Below are 15869 nucleotides of genomic sequence, written 5' to 3'. Positions count from 1 at the left end.
ATCTTATCGTACTATACATTTGTGCAAAACATTGTCATAATTATCATATGAATTCTTGTGTTATAGCCAAAAACATGTTTTGTGAGGTCACAGTGACCTTGACCTTTGACCACCAAATACTAATCAGTTCACTGAGTCCTAATAGACATTTGTGAATGGGATGGACAACCCAAAAATGACATGACATAGCATTACATAAAAATGGAGATACTCAAGTGAAAGTGCGTCAGAATTGTACTTCCTTATACCATAATCAATATTATTGTTACCAACATCATCCTAAACATCACATAATTCATCAGAAGTTTAGCAACATACAATAATCACTACTACTGGTTAAATAACTTTTTTTTTTTTATTATTCAAGGTCTGATTCAAAGTACACTGCATTTTTAATACATTGTTTTTCAAAGTAATTTAGGGTAAATAAGGCAATTTTTGTTATTGGTACTCAATCATTACCAAAATCCCACTGCTGGCAAAAAAGGGAGAAAAGGCTTTTTCGTTAAATGCCACAAATTTAGATCAGATTAGATTAGATCTACACAAAGGTAGTGGATTTTTATACGTACATTTTGGCTAGCAGGGTATTCAGTATATGATTTTCATTTCATAGACTATCTTATAAAAGTCTGCTCCATAAAACAGTCAGAATACACTATTAGTCATTATAGTTCAGAAAAATCTAAGCCAGCTGTTCCAGATGATTCTGGAGTCATAGTGTACCACAGGTTTGCTACGCTAATGTGCAACTGGTCCATAGTTCCATAGTGTGATAGATATTGTAGCAGACTGTTGTGTACATGGATGTAATTAACTTGACAGTTTTAAAGCTTAAGAAATAAGTAATTTGCTGTTCCATCTGGAGGAACATACCCATGTTTAAAGTGATGTTTATACCATGATAACAGTTAAAACAACAAAAATGAAGAGAAGGTTTGACAGTATATGATTCCCTGAAAAAGACTGAAATGTGTGTCTTTGTGTGAACATGTATGACTCTCCAGTGTATAGTGAGTGAGGTTGTGACTGAGAATACTTTACAAACAGTCCCTGGCTCATTGCTCTAATGCTCCAGTGGAACATAGGATACTGGTCAACAGGTTGTAAGAGAGTGAAACGAAGTGCATTGTGTGTAAATGCAGGCTGAAGAAAAGTTAGGAATAGGGCATTAGGTCAGTCTTTGATGAGCAGGTTTCGCTAGCTGACTGGCAAGCCCTCGCTGGCCCTCTTGTTTCGAATGGAGCGTAGCATGTCTGACACCAGCTCCTCAAGCCCGAAGGCTGGTGCCCAGCCCCAATCTCTCCTGGCATTGGTGTCATCAAACCTCACTGGCCAGCTGTCTGCTGCAAAGTCACAGACAAGACGAGTACATTACTTTTATGTTGTTGTAAAACTTCAATAATATCAATCCAACAAATGATTTCAAAATTAGGAGGTGAAGCCAGAAGTAAAAACTCATTGTTGCTTTAATCCCAGAAAACAGCACGACACCTACTACATTACAAATCTTTCTTATTTTTAAATAGTGAAACCTGATTTCAAGTAAACATTTCATCTACCATGATATAATTGGACAAGTACTCTTGCAATTACCAGTGCCGAAATGCTTCCAAAAGTCCAGTTTAATCAAAATTGGACCAATGGTTTACTAGGCCAATCAAAGTCTTTTTTTTATTTTTTAAATATAGTTGTATTTGTGTCATGTCATTTGCTTAAATGCTATGTATCAAAATTCTCCAATTGTATTTTGTGGGATGACAAGCACTTGGGGGTGAAGCCCTTTCACAGATTTTACTACCAAAGCATTATAGCATTCCCAATCTTCCTCCCAATCTAGATTTTTAGTTGAAAGAACATAAATATAGAATAGAGAAGTATCTGTTATATCACACGTATGTGATTGACAGACAGCCAGATGCAAACACCTGATCCTGGATAGAAAGTGTACCCTCTGCGTTAAGTCGTACCGATGGTCTGGCGGACAGAGTCAGGATTGTAGGTGACTTTGAGGTGAGGAAGGTGCTTGCGGATTTCTGAGGCCACCTCTTCTGGAGTGAAGCTCATGGCTGCGATGTTGTAGGTACGCAGGGACAGCTGGCACTCTGGAGCCTGCATGAACTCGACCGTGGCACGGTGGCAGTCAGAGATATGCATCATGGGAAGACGGGTGTCCGGACGCAGGTAGCACTCATGGTGACCTGTGCTGAGAGCATCATGGAAGATTTGAACTGCATAGTCTGTGAAAACAAAGGCACGAGGGGTTTAGTCCAAGACATCCAGCATGATTATAGTGTATACATATGCATACTCAGAGGCTGGGTGAAGCAATACCTGTTGTTCCTCCCCCAGGAGGAGTGTTGACCGATATCACACCTGGGTAACGTAGGCAGCGGAAGTCCAGGCCATATTTGTGATGGAGATACTAAAGAAAAAGAAGCACAGAAGATTGATAAGTTACTAAATTTCATAAATAGATATATAGGACTACTAGGTCCTTCTGTATGTTTGGGCATTTCAAGATAGCTTAAAGATGGACCCACCTCTCCCATCAGTTCTCCGTGAACTTTGGACACCCCGTAGATGGTTCGAGGTCTCTGGACACAGAGGTCAGGTGCTGGGTCACGAGGAGAAGAAGGACCAAATGCTCCAATGGTGCTTGGGACAAAGAGGCGCAGGCAGTTCTCCAGGGCCAAGTCCAGCACATTATGAAGACCTAGATGGACAGCAGAAAATTAGAAGAGGTTGAACATAACAATCCATTAAAAAGGGGGAAAATGTAACGATGTGTATGTTCAAGCAGACCTGTGATGTTGATTTTGCGTGCCAAAGCAACATTAGCCTCGCCAACAGCACTAAGCAGAGCACTGTAGTGGACAAGCCAAGTAATGCGATTATTTACAATCAGTTCTCTGAGGTGTTTATAGTCCAGCACATCAGCGTATACAAATGGACCTGGAGAGGTGGGGAGATGAACAATATGATTTAAACAGCAGGGAAATTATATACAATGTCTTTAAGTGTAAATTTGACAAGAATGTCAATTTTAAAGGTAAAACATATCATAAAAAGAACAAAAAAAACATGGATTAAATTTTGCATACCACTGCTGAAAACATGAGGTGGAGGCTTCTTAATGTCTGACAGGATTACATTCTCTGTTCCAAAGTGTTTCCTGGACATTGATAAAGGTATCACGACATTGATATTTTATACATTAGAACAAACTCAGCTATCAACTATCAAAGGAATTTCTAAATATCTCACCTCAACATCTGTGCAAGCCCCACACCCAACTGCCCCAGACCACCTGCGTACAGAGACAAAATGTCCTATTATATACATGCAGGTGACAAATTAAAGGAAAAACCTGAATAAATGTAGATGCTTCCACACAGGTGAAATTAGGCAAATAACATCCAATCATTCTCTGTGGCATGTATAAAATGAGCCTGAGCAGGCCCATCTGATTCTGATTTTGTATCAATATGGCAAGGATGAAAGAGGATTGATTGTTGTGGCATGGATGGCTGGTGTTTCAATAGGAACAGTGGATGAAGTGACATCTTCATTCAGATCTATGGGAAAGACATCAGTAAATAGGTTTGGAAATTATGATCAGCAACACACATTTGATGATTGTGATGCTTGTATATTAATGAGATATGTGAAGAAAAAAAGAAGAGCAACTCATCCTCAGGTGTCTGAGGATGTCAATACAGGTGTAAATGCTTGTCTCCTACAGTGCAGGGACCTAGTGATGCTGTGGGGGGCATTTTGGTCGCATTGTTTGGGTCTAACTGTCACTTAGAGGGAAGGGTCACTGCAAATCAATACAAAGTTGTTGTGAATGATCATCATTATCCTATGATGAAACATTTCTACCCTGATGGGAGTGGTCTCTTCCAGGACAATGCCCCCATCCATAGGGCACGAAGGGTCACTGAATGATTTGATGAGTTGATTTGACTGTGTTAGACAGCGCTCTCCTCTCCCATCATTAAAACACAAAATGAGGGAATATCTTTTTTTAAAATGGTGTTCATCCCTCCAGCAGAGATCAGATATTTGAAAAATCAACAGAAAAGCACAGTGAAGCTGTTCCAGCGGCATGTATTGGCCCAACAGTTGACAGAGACACTCTGTTTTTTCCTTTAGTTTGCCGTTTGTCTGTATTTCCAAAGGAAACAAAAAGATGTTTGGAGCTTGGTATGAAATTGAAACCAATGTTTTTGGAGCACCATGCTTCAGCTGGAAAAAAAGGTTTTTGTTTGTTCCAAAGCTTTATCCTGGGACAAAAAGTGGTAGCAGGCTATTATTCTCCCCACAGTCACTCATTGGCTCTTTTATGTCACCAGCACTGTCTGCACACACCCTATTGTGATGAGTGAAAATGGGGCCGCACTGTTGCTACATAGTGAAAACAACTCGAAAAGAAAAAAGCCAACAGCACGTGTCTCTAGTATTCCACTCATGGCACTAATGCCATTATGATACAACTCATTCCTTCGAATATTCCTCCATCTCATTTTATTTTAGACCTCAGATTTGCTTGGAAGTAACCCTGTCTTTAAAGGTTGCCCTTTAGTCAAGCATTCAATCCGTATTGTAACTACTCTATGGCCAGTAGTGTAAAACAGGGGCACAGTGAAAATGGTAGAAAACAGTGGCAGCTTCACAGGTTCAGTGTTTGGGCAGGTGTGGAAAAGTCCACCTTTCCCTGAATAAATATACAGTAGAAAAGAAGGGAAACTGTTTCACCTGTGATGAGGACACGGGGGTTGTCCTGAGGAGGCGTTGGGTTGCAAGTCTCCCGGCTGTTCCACCTGCTCATCTGCCTGGGCAAACAGCTGAAGGTGCGAACAGGCAAACTCTGCTTCCGCGTCTTGCTGAGACAACCTCGGCAAAACAGGCCCAGCACAGCCACGGTGGGCACAAAGGCTCGCACACCAGATTGCATGTCTAGTAGCAGTCCTTAGAAAAGTTAAAGCAAACTTAACTAGCTGACCAAACCATACTGGTGAGACAGAACTTTATCATTGGGGAATATACAAGTTGTTTTACAATTAAATCAAAGACACAAAGTCCACACAGACTGAACTGAAACAGTATATGGAAAAAGATATATTACCTTGGTGCTGATTAAATCAGAAACCTCCAGACAGATGATTCTTTGATCCACCAGATGCAACTTGGTAAATCCAAAACTATTTCTATTACTATTGTATTATAAAATAACAGCATAAACTATAAAATAGTTTTTCATGGCAGTGTTTGAATTTCAAAGATTACCATCCGTTCTGTCGCCGCTTCAGTCCACCCAGTAACCACTGGTTAAATAAGCAGGTATAGAGAGTCATGCTGGGCTATGTGGTTGTTTTCCACATCGTATCATCACCAGGCCTTGTGGCTGTTGACTGAACAGGACTACAGTCTCCAGCCTGCAAAGCTCTGTGTGTGCAAACATGCTGACTTGCTGTGCATGGGGATTTGTATTGTGAAGAGTGTTTAGCTGAGCTTAACAGGACTGGGAGGTGTGTCACTTACGCAGTCTTCTTCTAATAATAATATACATGAGTTGAATTGTGTAGGAAAATTATCGACCCTTTGCCATTATGCAAAACATAGGCTATAATTAAAGAACATAAAACACTCTGTCGGCAGTTTTTAAAGCACTAAAATATTCCGATAAAAATACGGACGGATAAAAAGTAAGAAAGGAATAGCTCTATATTTTGTGAAATATGCTTAACCACTTTCTTTCTGAGAGCTGAAGCCAGCAGCTAGTTAGCTTAGCTTAGCATAAAGACTGGAAACAGAGGAAAATAGCTAGCTCAAAAGGTGGCGAGATGTGCCCACAAGCTCATTTAATTTTATATCTTGTTTGTTTAAAGTAAGCAGTGTAACAGGAGTGTACATTTTTACAATAATTTGTAGTTATACATATGGACGCACTATTTTTTGGCGGCTAGCGTAACTTCTCTGCTGGTTGCCACACAACCTCTGTGTGACAGCAAGCGTGTTTCCCACAGATTTTTTTTTTACTATGCTTTAAATCACACCAGTAATTCTGCTTTTTTTTTCAACACGATTTTTTATCAAAGTATGAAAGTGACTGTACATAAAAAAAATTGTTAAAAATTGTGAGGAACAATTCAGTCGAAAGAAAGCACATTGGTAACACTCCTATTTATGTAAATCCACTCCATTGTTCATACACTAATAGAGCATCAGCTCAGTGCCAGCTTCCCCCACTCAATGATCATGTTCCTTATTTCCTCCTGGGCTTCTTCCAGGTGGCGAGCCTGCTGGGTCCACCTAAGAAAAAAGCCTGTGGGAAAGACATGAGCTTGAGACAGTTCAAAAAGCATAAGATCAAGTTTGAATGCATACACCAACTGAAACTCACCTCTCCACAGCTGCAGGGACTGAGGTTGGACTGAAGGCCAAATGGCCAGCTCAGTGGGCTCATATAAGGGATTGGAGTAGAGCTCTCTCTCTCTTGACCTCAGCAGGGCCTGGAATAAACAGTGAGTCTTTTCTTTCACTCCTAGAGCACACCTGAGAGGGAAGGACAAAGACAGAAGAGTGAGTTGTGAGGTAACTAACAACATGCATGTATCAGCCATCTGAATATTCAGTTTAGCTGCCTGAAAGGTGTAGTCACACTCTACAGGTACAACTGACCTCTCCCTTTCATTGTTACAGAGGAAGGTTCCATAGTCAGAGGCGTAGACTTCGGTCGCCAGCCTCAGGAGTAGAGCCTCAGAGAACTCCAGTGCCAGGGGGAACTGGTGCCACACCTGCCACACACAGTCCAGCAACAGCAAGAAGACTGGGGATTCCTGCTGGAGACGAGCGTGGGAGTAGGCTGAGTGGGCACATCGCTGTTGGAATGGGTGCCCTGCCTGATGAGAAAACACACTTATTCATAAACACATACACACTATACAGCACACACACACACCAAGTCACACCTAATTTTGCTGCTTATTCGTTTTATGACTGTCAAAACAAAGTGCTTGTGAATTAAAGCAACTAGGATTGCTTATTATGGGACTGTGAAAATTAGTCCTGATTGACTGTTGACTTGCAGTTTTAATATCATACATCTCAAATTGTGAGAAATACTTAACCGGATGCAGAGTTAATGAAAAAGACTAGACTGAATCTATTATTACTACATGCAACTGAATAAACATTTCCTGCTAGGCCCTGTTCGGTCATACTGTACCACATGTGAAAATGTGCTTAAAAAAACTCTGCAGCTGCAAATGTCACATGTTAGGCAAAATACTTGTATGTCCTCACTTTGGGTGCAACTCCTTTATTTAAGATTATGGTATTAAGTCTGGAATGCTTCACCTTGTTAGACACTTTTTTTTTCTTCTGAAAGCATTAAAATAATCACTGAGCTTTATTTAATATAAAGTTGTTGTTGTTTTTTTATCGTATCCCCAACATTATTTCAACTTCTATCATTTGTAAGCTCTGCCAAGTTGTACCAAAATGTTCTTGAACAATATATGTGGTACAGTACTGTATGTCCAAAATGTATTCCAACAAGTCTTTGCAAAAGAGACACTTTAGCACCATCCCAGTCTTTCCACATGTCCAAAACCACTCCTTCATTCACAGAAACTCATTAGTTTGCTCTGTGTGAGCATTAAATCAAAAAATCAAGACACTTATCAGCCACTGAAAGGTGCAGGGCCACACAGCAGTAATCTTTGCATCTGTAAAATTCTCAGTGTTGTTGACGTTTTTGAAAGCACCTTACTTATTGCGCATAAAGGTCACACACTTACAATAAAATGCACACTATATAATTTGGGACACTCTCACCTGTACCCACTCCCTCTCCAGCAAAGCCAGGAAGCCCTCCAGTGTGCGGCAGCTTGGGTCCATGATGAGCTGTGCCAGGGTGCTAATGAGCAAAGTGGAGTCTGTCCCTTCAGAGCCATGCACCAGAACTGAGTGACCATCCCTGGACAAAAAACAATACAGTTGTTCCTCCGTCTCTAAAGGACATGCATTTGATTTCTTGTATTCTATCCTCACATCCATAGAGTGTATGCATTTTCAGCTTATGTGGTATTTGACTGTCTTTTAACATATTTTACTATATATTTTGCCCTTATGAATACATTAAGAACATATTATTACCATATTATTCACATGCTAGCATTTTTGCATTTTGCTATCTTTCAGTGAAAGATTTACTTGTGTGGTTATATAAGCACGAGATAAGCGTAGACACAGTTTAATCCCACGACAGATAGCTGTAGTTCCTACCTCTCCACACACTCTGCCAGCAGGCCAGCTGTTGACAGAGCAGTCTGGACATGAGACAGCCACTTTGAGTTTTCAAGCTTACTGAGCCAACGGTCCATATTGTTGGCCTCGTCACCACAGGCCTCCACCAGCTTAATTAGACTCTCCTGGAGTGCTTTACCCCTGCACAAATACATTTATACCTCTTATACATGTGTGCACATGCAGAATCACATGCAAGAAAATGAATTAGTTGTATCAGTGTCATGAAACAGTGGAGAAAAGCATCTAGCAAACCTTTCCATCTGTCTGTGCAGTCTCTTCCAGTGGTTGTAGCACGATTTGGACTCAAACCCTCCACCCGTCATCCGGGCCTGCTGCGCCTGCTGACTGGAGCGTGTGTCAATAATGTAACCTTTATCTGAGCCGTCAATCACAGCCTGGAAGAAGTGCTCATCTTCCCTGCAGCGCTTCCTATTGGCTCCCGTCAGCGGCTGACTGCTACGCACGATTACCTGGAAAGCATTGGTGTTATTAGCAGTGGGAAACATAGTTTGCTGTAAACTGTGCTCAGTGCAGCAGTGTGGAGACAAACACCTCACCATGCCATTCTTCCTGTGGTAGTAGCAGAGGACAGGGAAGCGTCCTCCCTGTCTGAATTTGGCCACCTTCTTCAGCGCCTCATCATCTACGTCCATTGGGACGATGACAGCTGCAGGGTAGGAAGGACACAGTGTGTATTCTTTGTTCACAGTGCTCAGTCTCCACTTATTTTGCTGTAAACACAGGAGAGAGAAGGCGATGAAAGCTTGTCACAGCGAAACAACAACTAATGGATGAAAATTTGAACTTTGATACATATAAATAATGCAACCTGCAGTCAGTAAACTGCACACTCCATGTCTGGTCTATACTCGCTTGATGCTAAAGGACACTAAAGTCACAGGAAACAGCTCTAATATGGGTGGATCCACCTTCCTCTGCACATAGCACATGCTAACTGCTGACATGTCTACAGTTTAAAACAAGACAGCAGTTTGTGCTTCACTTTTGATTTTTGTGTCATGAAAATGTATAAGTATTTTAAATTTAAAGTTCGCCTATAATGACCAAATTACAGCGTGGAATGTAAAGCCAGCTTGTTATATATGCTAATTAGTGTCAATTGATGCTTACTGGTGGTTTAAAAGTCTATTTGACAAACTGCAAAAATATTTCCTTTCCTTTAAGACCAATAAAACGCTATGGTTTGTATAGCCAGCTACTTAGCTCCATTGATAGAGTCGATTTCAGCAGGACCAGTGTGCTTGAACATGCAAGCTCCAACCAGATTCTTCTAGATGAACGATAGTAACCAGGCCAGCCTGATGAAAACTAAAGATATCTTTCTGGGAATGTTGTGCCAGTAAAACACATACAACAATGCTGTCTTCAGGGTCCACCCTTCCCCATAGCAACACACCATTCCCAAAGGAAGACATTTGTAGATTAAGCACAAATTCAAGCTGTGTGCAGCACATTCTAAAGTAAAGTAAAACAAAAAATAGACCTTTGCCCTTAGCAACCAGGGAAATCCTGAATTTTGACCCCTATGTTGAGTTTCCCTGGTACTTTCCTGTCATGTGGTTGCTGGATCATTGTTGGAAAAGGTTGCTTGTAAGACTGTGTGTGTGTGTGTGTGTGTGTGTGTGTGTGTGTGTGTGTGTGTGTGTGTGTGTGTGTGTGTGTGTGTGTTTGTTATTTTTTAATGGATTTTGGAAGTATGTGCAGCAACCAGCAAGTGTTTAAGTACAGAGAGTTTATCATGTTACTTACGAGCTCCTTCATTTGAGTGTAGTGCTTTTCAGGGGATGAGAGACCCCACTGGTCCTGGAGGCTGAGATCAGAAGGTCTGTAAAAGAAAGGGTACATCTCCGACACACAGTCCAGACAGGACAGGGTCTAGAGAAAATGAAAGTGAGACTGTTGTGAGATATCACCAGAATGTTATCAGATGTAAAGATGCGATGAGGGCGAGGAAGAAATAATGAGTAATACATACATAGAAATATAGATTATTTTATCCCTTCCTGACAGTATTAATTATTGTACCTCAATAGAGCGTGCAATGTTGAGACACTGCTCCATGCCTGGGATGTCAAGCTGGAGCACACGTAGGTCTTTACACTTGATGGTAATCGTCCCTGAAGATCCAGATATCCTACATACACATACACAAACACACCCACACACGCTGCTATGAATCCTACAAAACAATGGAAACAATACCCCTGTGTCTACTTCATGTTTTGACGCTAGCAGTGCGGAAAGTTTGACTTGCAGATAATGGAAGGCGTACCAAGTCAGCTGGGGTGTGTATGTGTGGGGGAAAGGGGTTTCTCTTGATGACAAATTGACGAATTTCTGTTAGTGAGCAAAAACAAATTAGGTAAGCTTTCACAGAAGACAAGAACAAGCTGTTAGTAGCAGGCGACACACAGCCTAGCGTGTGTGTGGAAGGTGACGAGAAAGGGAGTTGCTGCAATTTTGTTAGCAAATTTCCTTCTTCTTCAGTGCTGTGGACAACAAAAGCAGCACAGCAGACACACTGTAACACAAATCATGTCCAACCTTTCACTGCGGCCTGCACTAGAGAAGAGGCTGGAGTAGCCCAAAAGGTTTTCCACACTGGTTAAAAAAGATGTAAGGAATAATGTAATTAGACATTAATTAGACACTGGTGGTTTGGTGATGATTAATATATTCTTAATTAGTGTGATTATTAGTTTGATTATAATGATTGTGATTATAATGATCAGAGTAAATCAATTCTAAAAAAAACATCCATAAGACATTGATGCTCTAAAAGTTTTTAAAGCAATTAAATGATGTTTATTGGAAAGATAACAGAATGTGAAGGCAACACCTGGAAACATCTGGAAACAAATGAAGTTAGATATTTTATTGTAAATGATGTAAAGCCCAGCTAAACTGATATCACATATTGTTTTTTTTTTAAATTTTATTTACATATTTCTCCTCTTCCTCACCTTTTCTCGATGGCATCGATGTTCCTGAGTAGCAGAAAAACCTGCCGAGAGCTGCCCTCCTCCCTGTCTGAGAAGAGCAGGTGGTGGCCAGTGATACACAGGGTGCCTCTACTCGGTGGGTGCAGAGGCTGCCGGAGCACCACATCCTCCACATTGGCGGTCTTAATATGCTCAGAAAACTCCATCAGCTCCTCGTCAAGCAGAAGTATCACGGCCCTCAACTTCAAATCACTTCCTCGCCTCTCTCTTAAGAAAATGAAAGCGAAGCTCCCTCCTTTGCTCACACTGCTGCTGGTTGGGTAGCACCGCAGTTGCGCTGTGTTCGTTTGACGATAAGGACTCTATAAATAGATGTAGCTTCATAGCCAGGCACTATGGTGCAGCACACAGGTGGCGAAGCTATGAGAATGAAAATGTCTTGCTAGAGGCGACAAAAGACGGAAGTGCACGTTTCCTGAGGCACAGCAAAACTGAGATGTGTCACACACACTGCTAGTAAAAGTTTTGCTCATTGTGGGGGTGCAGCAGGCAGCAACGATGTGATGCTATATAGGAAAAGGCCGCTAGATGGCAGAATAATCAAACGTAAGAAAGTGGTTCCCTACACTTTTGGCCTACGACCCTTAAAACAGCAGTGTCTACTTGGGACCCCTCATAACATGTTCCATCTTCCAAATGTCAGAAAATAGTTTAAAAAATGACATTTAAAGTTCCCCACAGTCCAAAGTTACGTCTTCAAATGTCCAGGTATTGTTTAGTCTGAGAAAGAGTATCTATTTTGTTTTATTTGAATATTTTTTAGAGACTTGAGTGGGTAAAACACAGTAATCCATGAGAAAAAAGTAAAAATTGAAGTTGCTTTTTTTGGTCACAATTACAATTCTGTGTGTCCAAATGTTCCTGTATCCAATAACGTCCAATCAAGTAGCGACCACTTTGCTTAATCTCGCTACCCCTTTGCTTAATCTCGCGACCTCTTGTGGGGGTCCCGACCCCCAGGTTTGGGAACCATTGGTCTAAATCACAGCCAGACTGACTAAAATAAATAAATTTAAAAAAGTAACTAAGTAACTAAGTAAAAATAGCTACTTAGGGAAATACGTCATTAGCTTTCCGTTCAAAAGTAAAGTAAATGTAAATGCTGGCAGTTTAAGTTTTTAGTGACATTATTAGCACGTTTAAGCTTCTCAGATGTGATGATTTGATGCGTTTCTTTGTCATACCGGACAGTAAATTGATCAGCTACCTCTTGATTATCTTTGGGCTGTCGGACAAAGTAGCTATGTAATAAAAGCTGTCCTGACCCCTGTTTTCGAACAACACAATCAATCGACTAATCGAAAAAACTTGAAACATTTGAAAAAAATAATCGTTAATCGTAAAGTAATATTTCAAAATAATCGTTAAGCAAAAGCCCACATTTCAAAAGTATTATACTGTTACACATGTTATAACACAGCATTCATGCATTACTGTGCATTTTAATGCTATTGCTGAACCCGATGAAGCTCATTTTAATGGTTTAATCTATTTCAATGCCTCATGTTTATAGGTTCAACTATCATTTAGCCTACAGTCTAAATGAAAAATATAAAAATGTATAGTATGTGCTAGCCTAGTCTTACATAGTGTAACTGTACTTTTCATCGCCTTTGTGATAAAATGGATAAAGTTGGAACAACACTTTAAAACACGCTTCATTTATGCATTTTCAATCATTACGAGACAACGCGTCACCTCAACATTGTTCCAATGTCTTAAAGGAAATCTGTCTTCCTCTCATGTATCCAGCCTGTGATTTATCCAGCCTCTCTGTCCTCAACGGGATGGGCGGTCACTGCCTCCCAGCTCCCTATAAAGGAGGTGAGGACCTGTTGCGCTCCAGTCGCCAAGCTGCCGGTCCAGAAAGCGATCTTTAAGTCTATTACCAAAGTCTGCTCTCGTTGCTGCAATGATGGATTTCAAGGCGTTTGGAGAAGAGTCTTCTGAGGGAGACGCGGAGGATCTGGACAGTGTGAAAGCACTGACAGAAAAGCTGAAGTTACAGACTCGCAGACCATCCTATCTGGAGTGGCAGGAGCAGTTACAGAGTGGGCCGTGGAAGGAGAGATATCCAGCTGACCGCCCGGACTCAGAGGGACAAGAGGTCTCCATGCCTGAAATTTTGAGAAATGAGAGATCTGAGCTCGTAATTCGTAACATCTGTGGCTTTGATACTATTGATGATGCTTTGGAGTTTTTGAGAAAAGAGCTGGTGAGTACATGGCACTTTATTTTACCCAAAAATAGATTTTATCCAAGATAGTGCAAATAAAGTTCATACCATCATTTCAACTACTTGTTACAACTTTAGTCAAGAAAAAAAAACTTCATATCTGTGATTTTTATCTTCGTGTTTCACCTATAAAGTAGATAGTCAGTTTTTTCAGGTGTCAGTGATCTGCTCTGCATGGACGCTTGGATTATTTTCAAAGAATTGCATGACTGACTTCAAGCATTACTTGCAAACTAAACAATATGATGTCTGTTTTCTCACAGTGCTTTGCTGTAACCCGTACATTACACACACCTGTAATCTGTCTACACCTTCTGATAAGAAAGATAAAAACTCTTGATAAGAGTGCCTGAATTCAAATGTCAAACAACCACATATTTTCTCACTGATGCTCATTATCTTCTCAATCTCTCTTACTCATCCCCCTCCTCAGAGGGAGATGCAGGTTCAGGACAACCGCCTGGCCCGTCAGCTGATCCGCCTGCGTGTGGAGATCCACCGGCTCAAAGTGGAGCAGGTATGCGACCGCCATAAGGAGATGCTCGATGATGCAACGTACGAGCTGGAGGAGTGTGGCGAGGAATCAGATCTGCTGTGTGACATCCCCATGAAGGCCGCTTTCGCCTTGTCCACCCCACTGAAACACCTGGGCCTCACCAAGATGAACATCAACTCCAGACGTTTCTCACTGTGTTAAAACCTCAACCCCCTGAATCTTTGTTACTGAGGACGCTTCCATCGCCTCCCTCTCTGTTTGTGTAGGCAAATGAGGAGGTGCTTTTTTTGACAGAGTGGCTGGCCAGCTTCTGTTGTCACGGATGGAAATGAAAATGAGTCCTCTGACGTACACCATGACTTGACAGGCATGAGGAAGCTTCTGCGTGCAGACCTGTAGTGGCACACACCCAAAAACACTGACACACCTTTCTGCTGCACAGAGCCTGAGCTGCTCTAACATTGTGTGTTCTTTGCACAGTGTAGGGTGAAAGTAGATAGATGAAGAATTAGAGCTAGACTGAAATGTAAAGGTGAATATGAAATGGGCATTATGTTTGGTATCTTATACTCAGTTCATTTTGGTGTCGTAAAAACAAAGTTTGCCAAAGATGTGCAAAACAGTAAGGGGGAAAGTAGTTATTTGTTGCTCAATGGTTGTCATAAAAATAAGAAAACGCTCACTTCAAGACACAAAATCTCATGGGTCACAATACCATACATGTAAAAAGGTTTACCACAGTTGACTGAAATGAAAATGTATGAAGGCAATGTGTGTGGTCCAGTCTGAAAGAAATGCTCAGCAGAATTTTAAAGTAAGCATAGTCCTTTGATAAAGTGACATAACATATACATAGAAACCACCATCTCATACAGCATCCTCACAGGAAGTGGGAGGCCACACTCCCAGCATTTTTACACCTCTTCTTCATGAACCAAAAATATCTCTATGGCCTCGCCACTGCAGTGACGGAACCCAGGAGGCTCTTCTTAATGTATTTTGTTTTCCATTACGGAGTCCAGATGCTGCTGAGCACTATATATGGCTGGAAAGTGACCAAGTGTTTTCTGTTGCTCAGTAAGCGATTCAGGGCAAATTAAATAGGTTATTACATAGCTTAATATTATCAGATAGTAATCTTTTTGTTGAGTTATATTTTACTTTACTATTACTATTAATACTATTATATTTTGTTGAACGAAAAACAGCAGTTCACATTTTTATCATTCTATGCAGAATCATACTACTGTAATATGAATGTATCTACTTGACAACACTGTAAAAAGTTATACAAGCAAAAAACAATGAGATGTATATTACCATTGCACAAACAACTGAATATTAAACAGATGTTTCCGTATTCATGTCAATTGTACATTTTATTAGCATGCATATACACAGACGTGTAAGATATTGATCAATACATGATTGGAAAAGGTTATTTGGGTTAGTTCTGTGGATCTGTCTTGCACAATCCTCTATCAATCTTATTTAGGGTAAATGTTACCACATGCCCCATCGTCAGTCTTAAAGCCACTCTACACAATAGCCTCTTCTTTTCTTCCACGAGATAAGCATGACCTGGTGTTATATCCAAACATATGAATGGGGCCCCAGAGGGATGTGCAGAACCACAGACATTGTTGGATGCAACTAGTCCAACAAGAAACCAAATATGCCTCAACAGAGTGCAGCCACTGTGTGAAATGAGAGCACAACCAGGACTGTTGAAATGATGATAATGTGGCATGATACTCCGGGACACGGGTGACCTCATGTGTGACGTTAGACTTCA

The 15869-nt window shown here is 40.9% G+C and overlaps 3 protein-coding genes across 5 annotated transcripts; 1 reads left to right on the top strand and 2 right to left on the bottom strand.

The window, feature by feature from the left end:
- Window positions 1-231: 231 nt before the first annotated feature.
- Window positions 232-5169, bottom strand: tdh2 (L-threonine dehydrogenase 2). Its single transcript, XM_062440050.1, has 8 exons — window positions 4762-5169; window positions 3268-3310; window positions 3105-3175; window positions 2806-2955; window positions 2544-2716; window positions 2335-2425; window positions 1971-2240; window positions 232-1346 (listed from the first exon to the last, which is right to left on the bottom strand). The coding sequence occupies exons 1-8, from the start codon at window positions 4958-4960 to the stop codon at window positions 1201-1203; spliced, it is 1143 nt and encodes a 380-aa protein (XP_062296034.1). The 5' UTR covers window positions 4961-5169; the 3' UTR covers window positions 232-1200.
- An 802-nt stretch (window positions 5170-5971) lies between these two features.
- Window positions 5972-11688, bottom strand: zgc:154055 (uncharacterized protein LOC556036 homolog). 3 transcript variants are annotated; one of them, XM_062440047.1, is made up of 11 exons: window positions 11304-11688; window positions 10885-10941; window positions 10366-10474; window positions 10090-10215; window positions 8877-9050; window positions 8572-8789; window positions 8296-8457; window positions 7846-7987; window positions 6688-6908; window positions 6396-6561; window positions 5972-6318 (listed from the first exon to the last, which is right to left on the bottom strand). In XM_062440047.1, exons 1-11 carry the CDS (start codon window positions 11486-11488, stop codon window positions 6256-6258), a joined length of 1623 nt encoding a protein of 540 aa, XP_062296031.1. In that variant the 5' UTR covers window positions 11489-11688; the 3' UTR covers window positions 5972-6255. The 3 variants fall into 3 exon arrangements, with proteins under 3 accessions (XP_062296031.1, XP_062296030.1, XP_062296032.1); XM_062440046.1 differs by having other exon boundaries at window positions 5972-6331; window positions 6410-6561; XM_062440048.1 differs by lacking the exon at window positions 10885-10941 and having other exon boundaries at window positions 5972-6331; window positions 6410-6561.
- Window positions 11689-13201: 1513 nt separating this feature from the next.
- fam167b (family with sequence similarity 167 member B) lies at window positions 13202-15513 on the top strand. The gene is made up of 2 exons (XM_062440401.1): window positions 13202-13557; window positions 14012-15513. The coding sequence occupies exons 1-2, from the start codon at window positions 13255-13257 to the stop codon at window positions 14273-14275; spliced, it is 567 nt and encodes a 188-aa protein (XP_062296385.1). The 5' UTR covers window positions 13202-13254; the 3' UTR covers window positions 14276-15513.
- The last annotated feature ends 356 nt before the right edge of the window (window positions 15514-15869 follow it).

The sequence above is a fragment of the Scomber scombrus genome, chromosome 19 (assembly GCF_963691925.1).
Source record: "Scomber scombrus chromosome 19, fScoSco1.1, whole genome shotgun sequence".
NCBI classification, from domain to species: Eukaryota; Metazoa; Chordata; class Actinopteri; order Scombriformes; family Scombridae; genus Scomber; species Scomber scombrus.
Note: the sequence above shows the minus strand (reverse complement) of the source record. Positions and strands in the feature narration are given on the sequence as shown.